The sequence below is a fragment of the Daucus carota genome, chromosome 2 (assembly GCF_001625215.2).
Source record: "Daucus carota subsp. sativus chromosome 2, DH1 v3.0, whole genome shotgun sequence".
Lineage (NCBI taxonomy): Eukaryota > Viridiplantae > Streptophyta > Magnoliopsida > Apiales > Apiaceae > Daucus > Daucus carota.
Genome location: NC_030382.2, coordinates 25,111,962 through 25,134,070, shown reverse-complemented (window position 1 = coordinate 25,134,070; position 22,109 = coordinate 25,111,962). Strand labels below are relative to the sequence as shown.

The window sequence follows — 22,109 nt, the reverse complement described above, 5'->3', positions numbered from 1 at the left end:
GTATATTTGATGAAACCAAGCTGTTATAAATTTATTCTACACAATACATATTTATGACCTAGACAACAAAAATATGTGATCACCATACAACATTTATTCGATACATATGAAATCATACAAATTGCCCAGAAGCTGAAAGAAGAGATCAAATATAGCAACACTCTCGAATCGGAGGACTGCAGAAATTTTGTTTGACAGGACATCTGGTTTATAATTTTAAAGTGTCCAAAAAAGATTTCCCATTAAGCTTCTGAGCAAACACTCCCTTCAAGTAATCCTCACTAGCAATTCTTTGAAACTTTGCAGGAGTTTCGGACGAGAGAAGGCTCGGCGCAGGACCGAATTCTCCATGATAGTTGGGGGATAGAAAAGTAGCCAGGGACAATCTTTCTTTCACAGAGTTCACAACGCCTCTATGTTCAATACTAGGGTACGTTCCATTAGTCACAATCTAAAAATTCAGAACAGCAATTGATCAAGCTGCCAACAGTCTAAAGAACGAAAAACTAAAAAAAAATAATAATAGTGTAGAGTAGTCGACATACCTCCAAAATATCTCCAATGTTTATAATAAAAGCAGAAGGCAACGGTTTAACTGGGATCCAGATACCGTCCTTCCTAACCTGGAGCCCTTCCATTTCGTTTAGTTGAAGAAGAATGGTGAGGCCAACAGCATCACTATGAGGCGTGAGTCCAATAACCTGATCCGGTTGAGGGCATGGTGGATAGCAGTTCATCCTCATTGATTGCAAGCCTTCATCAAATAGCACTTCCATTTCTTCGGGCTTCATTCTGAGAGCTTTTGCCATCACGTTCAAAATTTTCATGGCCAGGCTCTTTAACTCTTTTGAATAAGCCTCAATAGCAACTCTGCATATGTGTAAATATTACAGCACATATAATAATACTATAAATATGTGTTCGATGCTTTAGATGATAAGAAACTTCGTGGTCACCTGAATGAAAGAGGGAGTTGCGGTAGTAAGTGAGGTTTTCTTAGCTCGGCAGGAAGGGTGATCATGAAAAACATGTCAGCCCAATCAAGCTTCTGCTCCTCCGAGACCACAAAGACTTGTCCATATCCCTCCACATCTCCCTCTAACTGACCAAACTTTTTCTTCTCTTCCAGTGGCAGCTTAAAGAACTCCTCAGCCTCAGCTTTCACTTTGTCAAGTAACGAATCGCTGACCCCATGGTTCGTCAGCTTCATACACACATAAAATCTTGTTAGCCAATTATCTTAGTATATGAAGTACATAAGATGAACATTTTTACTTACCTGAAAGAAACCCCATTCTTTACAGGCCTGGTGTAACCTATTCAGCTCAGTGTCCATTTTATCACCGTGAAGTAACATCTCCATGTCAATCACAGGGACTTCAAGTCCGGGATTGGGCCTGGAAAGAGCTGGTTCATGATCGGGACGTACGTATCGGGATGGTACTGATAGAGTATATATTTATATATATTTTAGATGATAATTATTCTCATATTAGTTATATTTTGCATTTAATTGGACATATATTAATTATATTTTAATATCTTATTGTAGGGAGCAAGGAATTCTAAATTGGAAAGGATTTGGACAAATTAGAAGAAAATTCGCAACTATTGGGCTACCCGCATTCGGAATATTGTTTGGGTCATATCTTGAGTTCTAGAAGTCGGATTTGGGCGATTCAACAGCCCACGCGAAGATAATTTAATTTTCTATCATTCTAGATGGGTCCAGATATCAAAAAGCCTCTTGAACAGCCCAGGAACAGGGGAGAAAGTCAACTGCGAATTTTGACCTTTGGAAAGCCTATTCAGTTTCGGAATTTCCTTGTATATTTCTATTAGAGTAAAAGCAGTTATGTATTAGGTTTTATGAGGAGAGTTTTACATACGTGCTATTGAGGAGAGCCACGGAGAAGAAGAGAAAGGATCGGCACTCAGTATCGATTTCTATTCCTTTTATGATTCTTACGTGTTTTACTATGATTATGATTGGCTAGACCTCTATTGTTGGAGGGCTGTTTTGAAGCCCTAAACCTTATGAAATTTATGCAATTTTGATTCTTGAAAGTATGTTTTGATTGTGCTTATATACGCGTCAATGCTTGTGAAGATACTTGAAGTAACTAGGGTATGCGGTCATCCCAATATGTTATGTGATTGATATCTTTGCAAAGTCAATTAATCTTTCTATGCGGTCATGGGATTAATTGTATTAGTGTGTAATTCGTTTTAACCTTTCTATGCGGTCATGGGGTTATACGAATAGCAGAACTTGTTTCTATGCGGTCATGGCAAGCTCTCTGTAAGTATCTTTCAGAACATACCAACGAGATTTAGAGTTGTTTCATGGGTTTAGTGGTGGATATTCATGCTTTCCAACATGTTTCTCTACTTGCTTACAAATAAATTTGCTTAGTTTAATTCTTAGTTAATCATTAGTTTATTAAAAACCCCAATTATTATCTTTTAACAAAATATAAGTTAAGTGAGCCCTTGATCCTTGGCGTTGAACGATTCCCTTACTTTCACTACATTATATACGACACAAAAGGGTTTAAATTGGTCACACCAATTTTTGGCGCCGCTGCCGGGGATTGAAATTTGCTTTACTTTTATTTTGTTTTTGTTTGTGTTATTGTGGTTTAAACGGTTTGTGTTTTCAGGTACATGGTTAAAACCCGTACATCTGAAGAACCTCTTGAAACGTTTGAAGACAATCCTGAGAAGCTCTTTCGTAAGAAGAGTGAGACCGAAAAAGATCAGTTTGATAAGGAAAGTGAAGGGAAGCTCATTGTAGTCAATATGGCTATAATACCTACACTTCGTGATGATGTTGCTGTTTCGGTTGCTAATATTGGCCATTCATGTATGGTCTATCCCAATCCTGCTGTGGGGAAAAGCAACAGTTTTGAAATCAAGCAGAATTTGCTCATGAGACTACCAGTCTTCCATGATCTTCCAACTGAGGAACCTAATCAACATCTCTCTAGGTTCGTGACTATTGTGGAAAGCATGGGACCTGACATGGCAGACCCTCAAATTCTGAAGATGAAGGCTTTTCCATTCTCTCTTGATGGATCAGCTCTTGACTGGCTAGAAGAATTGCCAGTGGGTTATATTACTTCTTGGGAGAAACTGGCCCAGGAATTCTTGCAGAAATTCTATCCGGCAACTCGAGTCATGAACATGAGAAGCCAAATAGCTGGAATTCATCAAAATGCCACTGAAACTTATGCTGAATATTATGCAAGATTCCAAAAGCTGCAAAAGAGATGCCCACAACATGGATTTTCTAAAGGGAGTCTTCTTCATTTTTTCTATCAAGGTCTTCATGAAGGTGAAAAGAAACTCTTGAATTCAGCTGCTGGTGGTGCTTATGTAGACTTATCTCATGATGCTGCGGAGAAACTAATTGCTAAGGGAGCTGCTAATGAACTTCAATATGGTAGTCGTGCAAGTTCTGGCACTACTCAGGGAGCTCAATCTGATCAAAGGCTCTCAAATATCGAGCAGAGTATCGAAAAACTGAATTCATTACTATTGAGTGGTAAAGCACCAAAAGCTCAAGTCTGTGGTATTTGTTCAACTCAGGGACATTTTACTGATGCTTGTCCTACATTGGTTGAACCTACTTTAGAAGATGTTAATGCTATTGGCTTTGGAAACCAAGGAGCAAATCAGTTTTCGAATACTTACAATTCAAGATGGAAGGATCATCCCAACTTGAGGTACGGGAACACTAACAATGCTTTGAATGGGTTTCAGTTTCAAAACAATTCTGCACCATCTGGTTTTCTACAAAGGGGGCAAGTCCCTCAAAGCTCGAACAATGATAACACTATTGAGAAATTATTGTCCAAGTTGGTTGACGGGCAAACGGAGATGCAAAAACAATGCACTACAAACTCTCAAGATATCAGGGATATGCAAAAGCAGTGCATTACCAATTCTCAAGACATTAGAGAGATGCAAAAACAACTTGGGGATGTGATTAAGAAAATTAATCAAGAACATGAGCCTGGACGGTTGCCTGGAACTACACAACCAAATCTGAAATTCGAGCATGCTAACATCATTACTACTAAGAGTGGCCGGAATGTCATTCCCACTCAGAAGATATTGGAAAATCAAGTTGATAAGCGTGGCATCGAAAGAGACCCAGCAACTGAAACAGCTTCACACAGCAAACCAGATGAAGCAAAGGAGAATTCTCAAGCCAAGGAGGATAGTCATGAGAATGAGGATGAAGCTGAAATTGTGCACAACAATTCTGAGGAGCAACATACTTCTCCAATTTCTGCTAGTAAGTCTCTTAAACCTTCAAGTTCGGTTATTACTAATAGTCGCTTCGATTCTGTCCCTTTCCCAGCTAGGTTGGTTCAGACAAAGAAGAGTGCATTAGAGACAAATATTTTGGAGACTTTTCGCAAAGTTCACATTAATTTGCCTTTACCGGAGTGCATTCAGAATCTCCCAGCATATGCCAAGGTATTGAAGGACTTGTGTACTAAACGAAGGAGGCTCAAGGGGAGTGAAGTTGTTGAGATGAAGGAGAATGTGTCTGCGGTTCTACAAGGAAGGTTACCAAAAAAGTGTAAGGATCCAGGAAGCTTCACTATTCCTTGCACCATTGGTAAATCTAAATTTGAGAATGCTTTACTTGATTTGGGTGCGTCAATTAATGTTATGCCATCTAGCTTGTATGAGAAATTGTGTATTAAAACTGAACTTAAAACAGATGGTGTTACAATTTTATTAGCTGACAGATCTCACGTTTACCCGAAAGGTGTTTTGGAGGATGTTCTTGTGCAGGTTGGCAGGTTTCAATATCCGGCTGATTTTTATATCTTAGACATGGGAGATGCGATTAATGCACAACTTATTCTTGGTAGACCATTCATGTGTACTGCTCAAACAAGAATTGATGTTGCAAAGGGAGAGCTCAGTATGGACTTTGATAATGAAACTATTAAGTTCAACATGTTTGAGATGATGCGATATCCCGTGGATACTGAGACGTGCTATACAATGAGTACAACTGGCAACATTGCTCAAAAATACTTTGAGCTGATGAAGGATGATGCATTAGAAACAGTGATATCTCAAGGCATTGGTGTTGATAAGGAAGGGAATCCTCAAGTTCTTGAGGATGTCTATGTCACTCATACAGATAGAATTATGGAGCAGTGCAACGCCTTACAAGGAGCAGAGAGCTTTACAAGAGAACATAACTTTGTACTCCCTAAAACTTCTATTGAAAAGCAGTTGCCTTCAGTTGTTCAAGCACCACAATTGGACCTTAAGCCATTGCCTTCCCATCTCAAGTATGTTTTTCTTGGGAAAGACGAGACACTACCAATCATTATCTCATCAAATCTCACATCTGTGCAAGAAGAAAAAGTGGTGGAGTTGGTCCGTAGTCATATTAAAGCTATTGGTTGGAGTTTGGCGGATATTAGGGGAATCAGCCCCACACTATGTGTTCATAGAATTCACTTGGAAGAAGGTGCCAAACCTGTGAGAGTTCCTCAACGGCGACTTAATCCTCCTATGATGGAGGTTGTGAAGAAGGAAGTCATCAAGCTTCTAGACAATGGCATCATCTATCCTATTTCTGATTCTAAGTGGGTTTCTGCTGTTCATGTTGTTCCCAAGAAATCTGGGGTTACAGTTGTGGCAAATGAGGAGAATGAGTTGGTGCCTCAACGTACAGTGACTGGTCATCGTGTTTGTATTGATTACAGGCCTCTCAACAATGCTACAAGGAAAGATCATTTTCCCTTGCCGTTCATTGATCAAATGTTGGAAAGGTTAGCCGGTCATGAGTACTATTGTTTCTTAGATGGGTATTCTGGATATAATCAGATTGCTATAGCTCCAGAGGATCAAGAGAAGACGACATTCACCTGTCCTTTTGGTACTTTTGCCTTTAGACGCCTGTCTTTTGGTCAATGCAATGCCCCTGGAACGTTTCAAAGATGTATGATGAGTATATTCTCTGATTATGTGGGGAAAATTATTGAGGTTTTCATGGATGATTTCAGTGTCTTTGGAGATAGCTTTGATGATTGCTTGAAGAATTTGGGATTTGTTTTGAAAAGATGTGAAGAAACAAATTTAGTGCTCAACTGGGAAAAATGCCACTTCATGGTAACTCATGGTATTGTTCTTGGACATGTGATTTCTTCAAAAGGCATTGAGGTCGATAAATCTAAAATTGACTTGATACGGTACCTGCCCACTCCGTCAAGTGTAAAGGAGATTAGATCTTTTCTTGGCCATGCTGGTTTTTATAGAAGATTCATTCAGGACTTTTCTAAAATAACAAGGCCCTTAACAAATCTTCTTCAGAAGGACGTACTTTTCGAGTTCAATGATGAGTGTAAGGTGGCATTTGAGGAGTTAAAACAGAAGCTTACATCGTCTCCTATCATACAGGCACCAGATTGGAGCTTACCTTTTGAAATAATGTGTGATGCATCAGATTATGCTGTCGGAGCTGTACTTGGGCAACGGAAGGACAAAAAGGTGCATGCTATTTATTATGCTTCTAGAACTTTGAATGATGCACAACTCAATTATGCTACCACTGAGAAGGAACTGCTTGCTGTCGTCTTTGCTTTAGAGAAATTTCGATCATACTTGCTTGGTACAAAGGTGATTGTATTTACTGACCATGCAGCTCTTAAGTACTTGTTGGCCAAGAAGGAGGCAAAGCCACGACTAATCCGTTGGATCTTATTACTACAAGAGTTTGACCTTGAAATCAAGGATAAGAAGGGATCCGAGAATGTCGTAGCTGACCATCTAAGTCGCTTGGTAAGGGACGAAGAAGATGTGCCCCTAACTGAGACTTTTCCGGATGAACAACTTCTACAGATTGAGGTAAATGCTCTTACTGAGGTCACACCGTGGTATGCAGACATAGTGAACTATTTGTATGACAAAAGTTTGCCTAGTACACTGACTCATGCACAAAAAGATAAGATTAAACATGATTCAAAATTTTATGTGTGGGATGATCCGTATCTTTGGAAGCATTGTCCGGATTTAATTATAAGGAGGTGTGTTCCTGACAATGAATTTGAATCTGTGTTGAGATTTTGTCATAATTATGCATGTGGAGGTCATTTTGGAGCAAAAAGAACTGCACATAAGGTATTGGAGTGTGGTTTTTATTGGCCCACAATATTCAAAGATGCTAGGGAGTTTTGTAAAATCTGTGATAGATGCCAGCGAGTGGGGAACATTACTGCAAAGAATGAAATGCCATTGCAACCTGTTCTAAATGTTGAATTATTTGATGTTTGGGGTATTGATTTCATGGGTCCATTCTTAAATTCTAATGGTTATCTATATATATTGTTGGCTGTTGATTACGTGTCGAAGTGGGTGGAAGCTAAGGCCACCCGCACTAATGATTCTAAAGTGGTTGCAGATTTCTTGAGGACACATATTTTTGCTAGGTTTGGGATGCCGAGAATTGTTATAAGTGATGGAGGGTCTCATTTCTGCAATCGGACCATTGAGGCATTATTTCGTAAGTACAACATCACACATAAGGTTTCTACGCCTTATCATCCTCAAACCAATGGACAAGCAGAAGTGTCTAACAGGGAGATCAAACAAATTCTGGAAAAGACTGTAGGATCTACACGAAAAGATTGGAGTCAACAGTTAGATGATGCACTATGGGCTTATAGGACGGCATACAAGACACCCATTGGTATGTCTCCCTATCGCATCGTGTATGGAAAACCTTGTCACCTACCAGTGGAACTTGAGCATAAGGCTTATTGGGCTATTAAGAAGTTCAACATGAGTCTTGATGAGGCTGGTCTGCATCGCAAGTTGCAATTGTCTGAGTTGGAAGAACTGCGTAATGAAGCTTATGAGAGTGCTCGAATTTACAAGGAAAAGACAAAGATTTTCCATGATAAAATGATTCAAAGGAAGAATTTTGAGGTTGGACAGAAAGTTCTTTTGTATCATTCTCGGTTGCGTCTTTTTCCTGGAAAGTTGCGATCACGATGGATTGGTCCTTTTGAAATTGTTGAGGTATTCTCACATGGAGCTGTGGTGATTAAGAAAAGCAATGGGGAAATTTTTAAGGTGAATGGACATCGTCTTAAACCGTACTTGGAAGACCCTTCTAACCACGTCAAGGAGAGCGAGGCTCTTAATGATGTGATTATCTCTGATGTCTAATTTCTGAGACATCAAGTCTAGCCAAAGACGTTAAAGAAAAGCGCTTCTTGGGAGGCAACCCAAGCCTATTGTATGGTTAGCTATATTATTATTATTATTATTATTATTATTATTATTATTATTATTATTATTGTTAGTCATGATAATATTATTATTAGATAGTTTTTTTTTTAACTCCCTCAAGGTATTTGATAATGTTTGCGAAGTGTTGCAGGATTACACAAAATAATTTTGAACATTTTGGGTCGAGAAAAAAAAAAAAGAAAAGAAAAAAAAGGGCTGCTAGGTGTGCAAGAGCAGATTTTTTCTGGAAGTGTTTCGTTTAGTACTGCTGCCCGTGCGTTAATTGTGCTGTCCGTGCAGAATCTTCTGCCAGTCCGCTTAATTGTCTGCTCGGCGTGCGGTACGCTGCCTCCCGTGCGAGAGCTTCTGGAGTGCGCGCTTTATTTCTCTGTGAATTAAGCTGTGATAGCTAGCCTTGATCTTTTGGGCCGATTTTAAGCCCAGCAGCCCAATTCTTCAGTCCAGCCCAGCAGAGCAGCCCAATTTCAATCCAAGCCCAGCAAGGCCCAGACCTATTTTTAGGCCTATTTTCAGAGTCCGGACATTTTTCTTGAAGCGTGAGGTTGTCTGGTGTTTTCCACTGTTGGACATGGGAAGTGCATGTTAAAAATAAATTGGACATGGGAAGTGCATGTTAAAAATAAATGCTCACAGCAAGGTTTGAACCCCTCACCTCCAAGATAAGAGGGCAACATGGCAGCCACTAGACCAAGCTACTTATTGTGTTGAAAACTCAAGATACATTAACTTCAAGGCAATTACAGGGGAGTATTCTTAACTATAATATATTATTAATTAATCTATATATTATATTATATTAATTCAGTTTTTATATTCATTGAGGACAATGAACCATCCAAGTGTGGGGATGTGTTCTCACGAATAATTATATTATTATTTTATATATATATATTTTTTATTAAAAAAAAAAAAAAATTAAAAAATTTTAAAAATTTTGTATATAATTACCTTGTCTCAAAGCATGTTTAGTGAGTACTTATACACATATTGTAGACTAATTTGCATGATTAATTCTGAGCATCATATTCATGATAAAAATCATTCAATGCATGATAATTCCTTGTGTGTGCTTGCGAAAATTTTAAAACTTGAAATGCATCTTAGTCAATTTCTATGAGTAAATCATGCTTTCACCTTGTGAGATATTGAGCCTAATGTATGATTGATACATTTTATATCAATCTAATTTTTTTGTGAGTGGTGTTCATCATTTGGCTTGTTGCTCTAGAACATGGTTTAAACCTTATTGAGATGAAATGTTATGTGTATGCATGAAAATGATAAAGGCACTAGGATTAACCTCATTTATCCAAACAATACCCAATTAATTATATCCTTAGTGAACCCCCTTGAAGCTTGTATCCATTTTTTTTTTTTGTTTATCACCAATCTATGAATTTTGAGCCTACTTGTTTATTCTTGTCTTGATGACTAGTAGGGCATTTTTTGATTCATTTGAGTAGTGGTTAACATTCAAGTGTGGGGATTTCTTTGTTCAAGGGTGAAAGTTAGTGGGAATCAAGAAAAAGAAAAAAAGAAAAAAACAACAAAGTATCAGGTACTCCTTTGAGATCAATGGGTGGCAATTGCAATGTCATATGAAAAGGACGATCCATGTGCACGTGCTGGTATTAAGCACAATTGTACTAGAAATTAAGGGGATCAACTTAATTCCTCTTATTTTTCTTGGTGACTTTTCACTGCCCTTGGTTACTGGAGAATAACTTGACTTTGAAAAGAAGAAAAAAAAAATATCAAGTGGAGAATGTGTTCATTGGAGTTACAATGTGAAAGATGGGAAGTACATATGTGCTTGGGGCTTTAATGCTTGTGAAAGACTGATCACCTTTTACATGATTCAAATTTCATGTTGAGTGCTTAATCAAAAGTGAACATTGTGCTCTATTAGTTATCAAGTTAGCCACTTTTCAGCCTTTTTCTTTGATATCCTACCCCCTACCTAAGCCTCGTTACAACCCTTAACAAAGTCCTTTTGATTTGTGCGTGCATATACACAAAGTAGTGGAGATTTGGTGGACAACCAAGTTTGTGGTAGTACATGTCCATATTGATTGAATTTGAGTGAAGCATTTACACCCAAACACTTGTGTGAATTGAGAGTAATGTGAGATCTTCTATCCATAGCATGCTTACTTATTTTATGCGACTTTGATGTATATTTCATAATATTTTTGTCTATCTAGACATTGTGTGCACGCTTGGATTGTTGTGTATAAATGGTGCATAAGTGATAGTACTTGTACTTTCACACTTGTTCAAATTGTTATGTAATTGAGGTTTGCATATGTGGGGTACAATGATGTTGTTAGTGCTTGAGACTTGGTGATTGAAAATATTTGATTTTGTGGGTATATCTTCTATAAACCCTCACGAGACAACACTCGTCCTACTAGGGCTGCCTAGGGGTTTAACGGCTTGTTGCATACGCTCAATGCAATCGTGTCATCCACGAAAGTGATGTTAGTAGTTAGTTAGTAATATTTTTATTCTATGTTGCCCGAGGACGTGCAGTATGCTAAGTGTGGGGATATTTGATAGAGTATATATTTATATATATTTTAGATGATAATTATTCTCATATTAGTTATATTTTGCATTTAATTGGACATATATTAATTATATTTTAATATCTTATTGTAGGGAGCAAGGAATTCTAAATTGGAAAGGATTTGGACAAATTAGAAGAAAATTCGCAACTATTGGGCTACCCGCATTCGGAATATTGTTTGGGTCATATCTTGAGTTCTAGAAGTCGGATTTGGGCGATTCAACAGCCCACGCGAAGATAATTTAATTTTCTATCATTCTAGATGGGTCCAGATATCAAAAAGCCTCTTGAACAGCCCAGGAACAGGGGAGAAAGTCAACTGCGAATTTTGACCTTTGGAAAGCCTATTCAGTTTCGGAATTTCCTTGTATATTTCTATTAGAGTAAAAGCAGTTATGTATTAGGTTTTATGAGGAGAGTTTTACATACGTGCTATTGAGGAGAGCCACGGAGAAGAAGAGAAAGGATCGGCACTCAGTATCGATTTCTATTCCTTTTATGATTCTTACGTGTTTTACTATGATTATGATTGGCTAGACCTCTATTGTTGGAGGGCTGTTTTGAAGCCCTAAACCTTATGAAATTTATGCAATTTTGATTCTTGAAAGTATGTTTTGATTGTGCTTATATACGCGTCAATGCTTGTGAAGATACTTGAAGTAACTAGGGTATGCGGTCATCCCAATATGTTATGTGATTGATATCTTTGCAAAGTCAATTAATCTTTCTATGCGGTCATGGGATTAATTGTATTAGTGTGTAATTCGTTTTAACCTTTCTATGCGGTCATGGGGTTATACGAATAGCAGAACTTGTTTCTATGCGGTCATGGCAAGCTCTCTGTAAGTATCTTTCAGAACATACCAACGAGATTTAGAGTTGTTTCATGGGTTTAGTGGTGGATATTCATGCTTTCCAACATGTTTCTCTACTTGCTTACAAATAAATTTGCTTAGTTTAATTCTTAGTTAATCATTAGTTTATTAAAAACCCCAATTATTATCTTTTAACAAAATATAAGTTAAGTGAGCCCTTGATCCTTGGCGTTGAACGATTCCCTTACTTTCACTACATTATATACGACACAAAAGGGTTTAAATTGGTCACACCAATTTTTGGCGCCGCTGCCGGGGATTGAAATTTGCTTTACTTTTATTTTGTTTTTGTTTGTGTTATTGTGGTTTAAACGGTTTGTGTTTTCAGGTACATGGTTAAAACCCGTACATCTGAAGAACCTCTTGAAACGTTTGAAGACAATCCTGAGAAGCTCTTTCGTAAGAAGAGTGAGACCGAAAAAGATCAGTTTGATAAGGAAAGTGAAGGGAAGCTCATTGTAGTCAATATGGCTATAATACCTACACTTCGTGATGATGTTGCTGTTTCGGTTGCTAATATTGGCCATTCATGTATGGTCTATCCCAATCCTGCTGTGGGGAAAAGCAACAGTTTTGAAATCAAGCAGAATTTGCTCATGAGACTACCAGTCTTCCATGATCTTCCAACTGAGGAACCTAATCAACATCTCTCTAGGTTCGTGACTATTGTGGAAAGCATGGGACCTGACATGGCAGACCCTCAAATTCTGAAGATGAAGGCTTTTCCATTCTCTCTTGATGGATCAGCTCTTGACTGGCTAGAAGAATTGCCAGTGGGTTATATTACTTCTTGGGAGAAACTGGCCCAGGAATTCTTGCAGAAATTCTATCCGGCAACTCGAGTCATGAACATGAGAAGCCAAATAGCTGGAATTCATCAAAATGCCACTGAAACTTATGCTGAATATTATGCAAGATTCCAAAAGCTGCAAAAGAGATGCCCACAACATGGATTTTCTAAAGGGAGTCTTCTTCATTTTTTCTATCAAGGTCTTCATGAAGGTGAAAAGAAACTCTTGAATTCAGCTGCTGGTGGTGCTTATGTAGACTTATCTCATGATGCTGCGGAGAAACTAATTGCTAAGGGAGCTGCTAATGAACTTCAATATGGTAGTCGTGCAAGTTCTGGCACTACTCAGGGAGCTCAATCTGATCAAAGGCTCTCAAATATCGAGCAGAGTATCGAAAAACTGAATTCATTACTATTGAGTGGTAAAGCACCAAAAGCTCAAGTCTGTGGTATTTGTTCAACTCAGGGACATTTTACTGATGCTTGTCCTACATTGGTTGAACCTACTTTAGAAGATGTTAATGCTATTGGCTTTGGAAACCAAGGAGCAAATCAGTTTTCGAATACTTACAATTCAAGATGGAAGGATCATCCCAACTTGAGGTACGGGAACACTAACAATGCTTTGAATGGGTTTCAGTTTCAAAACAATTCTGCACCATCTGGTTTTCTACAAAGGGGGCAAGTCCCTCAAAGCTCGAACAATGATAACACTATTGAGAAATTATTGTCCAAGTTGGTTGACGGGCAAACGGAGATGCAAAAACAATGCACTACAAACTCTCAAGATATCAGGGATATGCAAAAGCAGTGCATTACCAATTCTCAAGACATTAGAGAGATGCAAAAACAACTTGGGGATGTGATTAAGAAAATTAATCAAGAACATGAGCCTGGACGGTTGCCTGGAACTACACAACCAAATCTGAAATTCGAGCATGCTAACATCATTACTACTAAGAGTGGCCGGAATGTCATTCCCACTCAGAAGATATTGGAAAATCAAGTTGATAAGCGTGGCATCGAAAGAGACCCAGCAACTGAAACAGCTTCACACAGCAAACCAGATGAAGCAAAGGAGAATTCTCAAGCCAAGGAGGATAGTCATGAGAATGAGGATGAAGCTGAAATTGTGCACAACAATTCTGAGGAGCAACATACTTCTCCAATTTCTGCTAGTAAGTCTCTTAAACCTTCAAGTTCGGTTATTACTAATAGTCGCTTCGATTCTGTCCCTTTCCCAGCTAGGTTGGTTCAGACAAAGAAGAGTGCATTAGAGACAAATATTTTGGAGACTTTTCGCAAAGTTCACATTAATTTGCCTTTACCGGAGTGCATTCAGAATCTCCCAGCATATGCCAAGGTATTGAAGGACTTGTGTACTAAACGAAGGAGGCTCAAGGGGAGTGAAGTTGTTGAGATGAAGGAGAATGTGTCTGCGGTTCTACAAGGAAGGTTACCAAAAAAGTGTAAGGATCCAGGAAGCTTCACTATTCCTTGCACCATTGGTAAATCTAAATTTGAGAATGCTTTACTTGATTTGGGTGCGTCAATTAATGTTATGCCATCTAGCTTGTATGAGAAATTGTGTATTAAAACTGAACTTAAAACAGATGGTGTTACAATTTTATTAGCTGACAGATCTCACGTTTACCCGAAAGGTGTTTTGGAGGATGTTCTTGTGCAGGTTGGCAGGTTTCAATATCCGGCTGATTTTTATATCTTAGACATGGGAGATGCGATTAATGCACAACTTATTCTTGGTAGACCATTCATGTGTACTGCTCAAACAAGAATTGATGTTGCAAAGGGAGAGCTCAGTATGGACTTTGATAATGAAACTATTAAGTTCAACATGTTTGAGATGATGCGATATCCCGTGGATACTGAGACGTGCTATACAATGAGTACAACTGGCAACATTGCTCAAAAATACTTTGAGCTGATGAAGGATGATGCATTAGAAACAGTGATATCTCAAGGCATTGGTGTTGATAAGGAAGGGAATCCTCAAGTTCTTGAGGATGTCTATGTCACTCATACAGATAGAATTATGGAGCAGTGCAACGCCTTACAAGGAGCAGAGAGCTTTACAAGAGAACATAACTTTGTACTCCCTAAAACTTCTATTGAAAAGCAGTTGCCTTCAGTTGTTCAAGCACCACAATTGGACCTTAAGCCATTGCCTTCCCATCTCAAGTATGTTTTTCTTGGGAAAGACGAGACACTACCAATCATTATCTCATCAAATCTCACATCTGTGCAAGAAGAAAAAGTGGTGGAGTTGGTCCGTAGTCATATTAAAGCTATTGGTTGGAGTTTGGCGGATATTAGGGGAATCAGCCCCACACTATGTGTTCATAGAATTCACTTGGAAGAAGGTGCCAAACCTGTGAGAGTTCCTCAACGGCGACTTAATCCTCCTATGATGGAGGTTGTGAAGAAGGAAGTCATCAAGCTTCTAGACAATGGCATCATCTATCCTATTTCTGATTCTAAGTGGGTTTCTGCTGTTCATGTTGTTCCCAAGAAATCTGGGGTTACAGTTGTGGCAAATGAGGAGAATGAGTTGGTGCCTCAACGTACAGTGACTGGTCATCGTGTTTGTATTGATTACAGGCCTCTCAACAATGCTACAAGGAAAGATCATTTTCCCTTGCCGTTCATTGATCAAATGTTGGAAAGGTTAGCCGGTCATGAGTACTATTGTTTCTTAGATGGGTATTCTGGATATAATCAGATTGCTATAGCTCCAGAGGATCAAGAGAAGACGACATTCACCTGTCCTTTTGGTACTTTTGCCTTTAGACGCCTGTCTTTTGGTCAATGCAATGCCCCTGGAACGTTTCAAAGATGTATGATGAGTATATTCTCTGATTATGTGGGGAAAATTATTGAGGTTTTCATGGATGATTTCAGTGTCTTTGGAGATAGCTTTGATGATTGCTTGAAGAATTTGGGATTTGTTTTGAAAAGATGTGAAGAAACAAATTTAGTGCTCAACTGGGAAAAATGCCACTTCATGGTAACTCATGGTATTGTTCTTGGACATGTGATTTCTTCAAAAGGCATTGAGGTCGATAAATCTAAAATTGACTTGATACGGTACCTGCCCACTCCGTCAAGTGTAAAGGAGATTAGATCTTTTCTTGGCCATGCTGGTTTTTATAGAAGATTCATTCAGGACTTTTCTAAAATAACAAGGCCCTTAACAAATCTTCTTCAGAAGGACGTACTTTTCGAGTTCAATGATGAGTGTAAGGTGGCATTTGAGGAGTTAAAACAGAAGCTTACATCGTCTCCTATCATACAGGCACCAGATTGGAGCTTACCTTTTGAAATAATGTGTGATGCATCAGATTATGCTGTCGGAGCTGTACTTGGGCAACGGAAGGACAAAAAGGTGCATGCTATTTATTATGCTTCTAGAACTTTGAATGATGCACAACTCAATTATGCTACCACTGAGAAGGAACTGCTTGCTGTCGTCTTTGCTTTAGAGAAATTTCGATCATACTTGCTTGGTACAAAGGTGATTGTATTTACTGACCATGCAGCTCTTAAGTACTTGTTGGCCAAGAAGGAGGCAAAGCCACGACTAATCCGTTGGATCTTATTACTACAAGAGTTTGACCTTGAAATCAAGGATAAGAAGGGATCCGAGAATGTCGTAGCTGACCATCTAAGTCGCTTGGTAAGGGACGAAGAAGATGTGCCCCTAACTGAGACTTTTCCGGATGAACAACTTCTACAGATTGAGGTAAATGCTCTTACTGAGGTCACACCGTGGTATGCAGACATAGTGAACTATTTGTATGACAAAAGTTTGCCTAGTACACTGACTCATGCACAAAAAGATAAGATTAAACATGATTCAAAATTTTATGTGTGGGATGATCCGTATCTTTGGAAGCATTGTCCGGATTTAATTATAAGGAGGTGTGTTCCTGACAATGAATTTGAATCTGTGTTGAGATTTTGTCATAATTATGCATGTGGAGGTCATTTTGGAGCAAAAAGAACTGCACATAAGGTATTGGAGTGTGGTTTTTATTGGCCCACAATATTCAAAGATGCTAGGGAGTTTTGTAAAATCTGTGATAGATGCCAGCGAGTGGGGAACATTACTGCAAAGAATGAAATGCCATTGCAACCTGTTCTAAATGTTGAATTATTTGATGTTTGGGGTATTGATTTCATGGGTCCATTCTTAAATTCTAATGGTTATCTATATATATTGTTGGCTGTTGATTACGTGTCGAAGTGGGTGGAAGCTAAGGCCACCCGCACTAATGATTCTAAAGTGGTTGCAGATTTCTTGAGGACACATATTTTTGCTAGGTTTGGGATGCCGAGAATTGTTATAAGTGATGGAGGGTCTCATTTCTGCAATCGGACCATTGAGGCATTATTTCGTAAGTACAACATCACACATAAGGTTTCTACGCCTTATCATCCTCAAACCAATGGACAAGCAGAAGTGTCTAACAGGGAGATCAAACAAATTCTGGAAAAGACTGTAGGATCTACACGAAAAGATTGGAGTCAACAGTTAGATGATGCACTATGGGCTTATAGGACGGCATACAAGACACCCATTGGTATGTCTCCCTATCGCATCGTGTATGGAAAACCTTGTCACCTACCAGTGGAACTTGAGCATAAGGCTTATTGGGCTATTAAGAAGTTCAACATGAGTCTTGATGAGGCTGGTCTGCATCGCAAGTTGCAATTGTCTGAGTTGGAAGAACTGCGTAATGAAGCTTATGAGAGTGCTCGAATTTACAAGGAAAAGACAAAGATTTTCCATGATAAAATGATTCAAAGGAAGAATTTTGAGGTTGGACAGAAAGTTCTTTTGTATCATTCTCGGTTGCGTCTTTTTCCTGGAAAGTTGCGATCACGATGGATTGGTCCTTTTGAAATTGTTGAGGTATTCTCACATGGAGCTGTGGTGATTAAGAAAAGCAATGGGGAAATTTTTAAGGTGAATGGACATCGTCTTAAACCGTACTTGGAAGACCCTTCTAACCACGTCAAGGAGAGCGAGGCTCTTAATGATGTGATTATCTCTGATGTCTAATTTCTGAGACATCAAGTCTAGCCAAAGACGTTAAAGAAAAGCGCTTCTTGGGAGGCAACCCAAGCCTATTGTATGGTTAGCTATATTATTATTATTATTATTATTATTATTATTATTATTATTATTATTATTGTTAGTCATGATAATATTATTATTAGATAGTTTTTTTTTTAACTCCCTCAAGGTATTTGATAATGTTTGCGAAGTGTTGCAGGATTACACAAAATAATTTTGAACATTTTGGGTCGAGAAAAAAAAAAAAGAAAAGAAAAAAAAGGGCTGCTAGGTGTGCAAGAGCAGATTTTTTCTGGAAGTGTTTCGTTTAGTACTGCTGCCTGTGCGTTAATTGTGCTGTCCGTGCAGAATCTTCTGCCAGTCCGCTTAATTGTCTGCTCGGCGTGCGGTACGCTGCCTCCCGTGCGAGAGCTTCTGGAGTGCGCGCTTTATTTCTCTGTGAATTAAGCTGTGATAGCTAGCCTTGATCTTTTGGGCCGATTTTAAGCCCAGCAGCCCAATTCTTCAGTCCAGCCCAGCAGAGCAGCCCAATTTCAATCCAAGCCCAGCAAGGCCCAGACCTATTTTTAGGCCTATTTTCAGAGTCCGGACATTTTTCTTGAAGCGTGAGGTTGTCTGGTGTTTTCCACTGTTGGACATGGGAAGTGCATGTTAAAAATAAATTGGACATGGGAAGTGCATGTTAAAAATAAATGCTCACAGCAAGGTTTGAACCCCTCACCTCCAAGATAAGAGGGCAACATGGCAGCCACTAGACCAAGCTACTTATTGTGTTGAAAACTCAAGATACATTAACTTCAAGGCAATTACAGGGGAGTATTCTTAACTATAATATATTATTAATTAATCTATATATTATATTATATTAATTCAGTTTTTATATTCATTGAGGACAATGAACCATCCAAGTGTGGGGATGTGTTCTCACGAATAATTATATTATTATTTTATATATATATATTTTTTATTAAAAAAAAAAAAAAATTAAAAAATTTTAAAAATTTTGTATATAATTACCTTGTCTCAAAGCATGTTTAGTGAGTACTTATACACATATTGTAGACTAATTTGCATGATTAATTCTGAGCATCATATTCATGATAAAAATCATTCAATGCATGATAATTCCTTGTGTGTGCTTGCGAAAATTTTAAAACTTGAAATGCATCTTAGTCAATTTCTATGAGTAAATCATGCTTTCACCTTGTGAGATATTGAGCCTAATGTATGATTGATACATTTTATATCAATCTAATTTTTTTGTGAGTGGTGTTCATCATTTGGCTTGTTGCTCTAGAACATGGTTTAAACCTTATTGAGATGAAATGTTATGTGTATGCATGAAAATGATAAAGGCACTAGGATTAACCTCATTTATCCAAACAATACCCAATTAATTATATCCTTAGTGAACCCCCTTGAAGCTTGTATCCATTTTTTTTTTTGTTTATCACCAATCTATGAATTTTGAGCCTACTTGTTTATTCTTGTCTTGATGACTAGTAGGGCATTTTTTGATTCATTTGAGTAGTGGTTAACATTCAAGTGTGGGGATTTCTTTGTTCAAGGGTGAAAGTTAGTGGGAATCAAGAAAAAGAAAAAAAGAAAAAAACAACAAAGTATCAGGTACTCCTTTGAGATCAATGGGTGGCAATTGCAATGTCATATGAAAAGGACGATCCATGTGCACGTGCTGGTATTAAGCACAATTGTACTAGAAATTAAGGGGATCAACTTAATTCCTCTTATTTTTCTTGGTGACTTTTCACTGCCCTTGGTTACTGGAGAATAACTTGACTTTGAAAAGAAGAAAAAAAAAATATCAAGTGGAGAATGTGTTCATTGGAGTTACAATGTGAAAGATGGGAAGTACATATGTGCTTGGGGCTTTAATGCTTGTGAAAGACTGATCACCTTTTACATGATTCAAATTTCATGTTGAGTGCTTAATCAAAAGTGAACATTGTGCTCTATTAGTTATCAAGTTAGCCACTTTTCAGCCTTTTTCTTTGATATCCTACCCCCTACCTAAGCCTCGTTACAACCCTTAACAAAGTCCTTTTGATTTGTGCGTGCATATACACAAAGTAGTGGAGATTTGGTGGACAACCAAGTTTGTGGTAGTACATGTCCATATTGATTGAATTTGAGTGAAGCATTTACACCCAAACACTTGTGTGAATTGAGAGTAATGTGAGATCTTCTATCCATAGCATGCTTACTTATTTTATGCGACTTTGATGTATATTTCATAATATTTTTGTCTATCTAGACATTGTGTGCACGCTTGGATTGTTGTGTATAAATGGTGCATAAGTGATAGTACTTGTACTTTCACACTTGTTCAAATTGTTATGTAATTGAGGTTTGCATATGTGGGGTACAATGATGTTGTTAGTGCTTGAGACTTGGTGATTGAAAATATTTGATTTTGTGGGTATATCTTCTATAAACCCTCACGAGACAACACTCGTCCTACTAGGGCTGCCTAGGGGTTTAACGGCTTGTTGCATACGCTCAATGCAATCGTGTCATCCACGAAAGTGATGTTAGTAGTTAGTTAGTAATATTTTTATTCTATGTTGCCCGAGGACGTGCAGTATGCTAAGTGTGGGGATATTTGATAGAGTATATATTTATATATATTTTAGATGATAATTATTCTCATATTAGTTATATTTTGCATTTAATTGGACATATATTAATTATATTTTAATATCTTATTGTAGGGAGCAAGGAATTCTAAATTGGAAAGGATTTGGACAAATTAGAAGAAAATTCGCAACTATTGGGCTACCCGCATTCGGAATATTGTTTGGGTCATATCTTGAGTTCTAGAAGTCGGATTTGGGCGATTCAACAGCCCACGCGAAGATAATTTAATTTTCTATCATTCTAGATGGGTCCAGATATCAAAAAGCCTCTTGAACAGCCCAGGAACAGGGGAGAAAGTCAACTGCGAATTTTGACCTTTGGAAAGCCTATTCAGTTTCGGAATTTCCTTGTATATTTCTATTAGAGTAAAAGCAGTTATGTATTAGGTTTTATGAGGAGAGTTTTACATACGTGCTATTGAGGAGAGCCACGGAGAAGAAGAGAAAGGATCGGCACTCAGTATCGATTTCTATTCCTTTTATGATTCTTACGTGTTTTACTATGATTATGATTGGCTAGACCTCTATTGTTGGAGGGCTGTTTTGAAGCCCTAAACCTTATGAAATTTATGCAATTTTGATTCTTGAAAGTATGTTTTGATTGTGCTTATATACGCGTCAATGCTTGTGAAGATACTTGAAGTAACTAGGGTATGCGGTCATCCCAATATGTTATGTGATTGATATCTTTGCAAAGTCAATTAATCTTTCTATGCGGTCATGGGATTAATTGTATTAGTGTGTAATTCGTTTTAACCTTTCTATGCGGTCATGGGGTTATACGAATAGCAGAACTTGTTTCTATGCGGTCATGGCAAGCTCTCTGTAAGTATCTTTCAGAACATACCAACGAGATTTAGAGTTGTTTCATGGGTTTAGTGGTGGATATTCATGCTTTCCAACATGTTTCTCTACTTGCTTACAAATAAATTTGCTTAGTTTAATTCTTAGTTAATCATTAGTTTATTAAAAACCCCAATTATTATCTTTTAACAAAATATAAGTTAAGTGAGCCCTTGATCCTTGGCGTTGAACGATTCCCTTACTTTCACTACATTATATACGACACAAAAGGGTTTAAATTGGTGACACCAGGTACTGCAGCCATCTTTTCCTTGGCCAGTTCATGGACTGAAGGTACCTCAAGAGACCTGCCTAGCTTTGTTACTGTTGCCACTTCCATATCTTACAATTCTCTAAGATCACTTTTCTGAGGTTGTTTGTTTTATCAACTTTGTTGAATGCATTGGATATTTGCCTGCATACTGGACTTTATATAGACAAATGACAACTGTATTCGATATGCACTTTCCAAGAGTTTTTATATTTAATTAAATAAGATGTATATATAAGTTCTTAAAATACAACCAATTATTATATTTTATTTTGCTTAGTCCCTTTGTTTCTGTTGCTTGCCGTAACGAACCTCGACCTTTCATAAATCATATGTGATCCAAATCTATACCACATGCAAAACCTTTGATATCATGGCAATACGGGGTTAGTCGGTTAGCATGGATATTTCAAACCTTTGATAGAAAAAACATTAGAAATGTACGAGAATATTGATAACACGTGGCTTCTCATAACTAATTAGCTACAACAACCATGGCAGTGAAGGGGGTCAACAAGTATTATGGGATCGTTTGGGTGAATTTAAAATAAATATTTCTTCCTTAGAATAAAGAAGTGAAGTAGAAATTAGAAACAATATAAGTGATAAAAGTGTTTCGAAAAGAAGTAGAAATCATGAAACAATTAAAAGTTAGCATTCTCAACTTCCTTTTAAGTCCTTCATGTCTTATTACACAAACGGTACGAAGTGGGTGTT

At 37.9% G+C, this 22,109-nt stretch overlaps 1 protein-coding gene across 1 annotated transcript; it reads right to left on the bottom strand.

Annotated features, from left to right (window-relative positions):
* Positions 1-21,524, bottom strand: LOC108207224 (oxoglutarate-dependent flavonoid 7-O-demethylase 1). Its single transcript, XM_064087000.1, has 5 exons — positions 21,374-21,524; positions 1,280-1,440; positions 957-1,204; positions 546-870; positions 1-451 (listed from the first exon to the last, which is right to left on the bottom strand). Exons 1-5 carry the CDS (start codon positions 21,459-21,461, stop codon positions 209-211), a joined length of 1,065 nt encoding a protein of 354 aa, XP_063943070.1. The 5' UTR covers positions 21,462-21,524; the 3' UTR covers positions 1-208.
* Positions 21,525-22,109: the final 585 nt, after the last annotated feature.

Coding starts and splice junctions, on each gene's coding strand:
- LOC108207224 (XM_064087000.1), bottom strand. CDS start 21,461: ATGGAAGTGGCAACAGTAACAAAGCTAGGCAGGTCTCTTGAGGTACCT. Junction 1,205..1,279: donor AAGAATGGGGTTTCTTTCAG/GTAAGTAAAAAT, acceptor GTGTGTATGAAG/CTGACGAACCATGGGGTCAG. Junction 452..545: donor ACATTGGAGATATTTTGGAG/GTATGTCGACTA, acceptor CTGAATTTTTAG/ATTGTGACTAATGGAACGTA.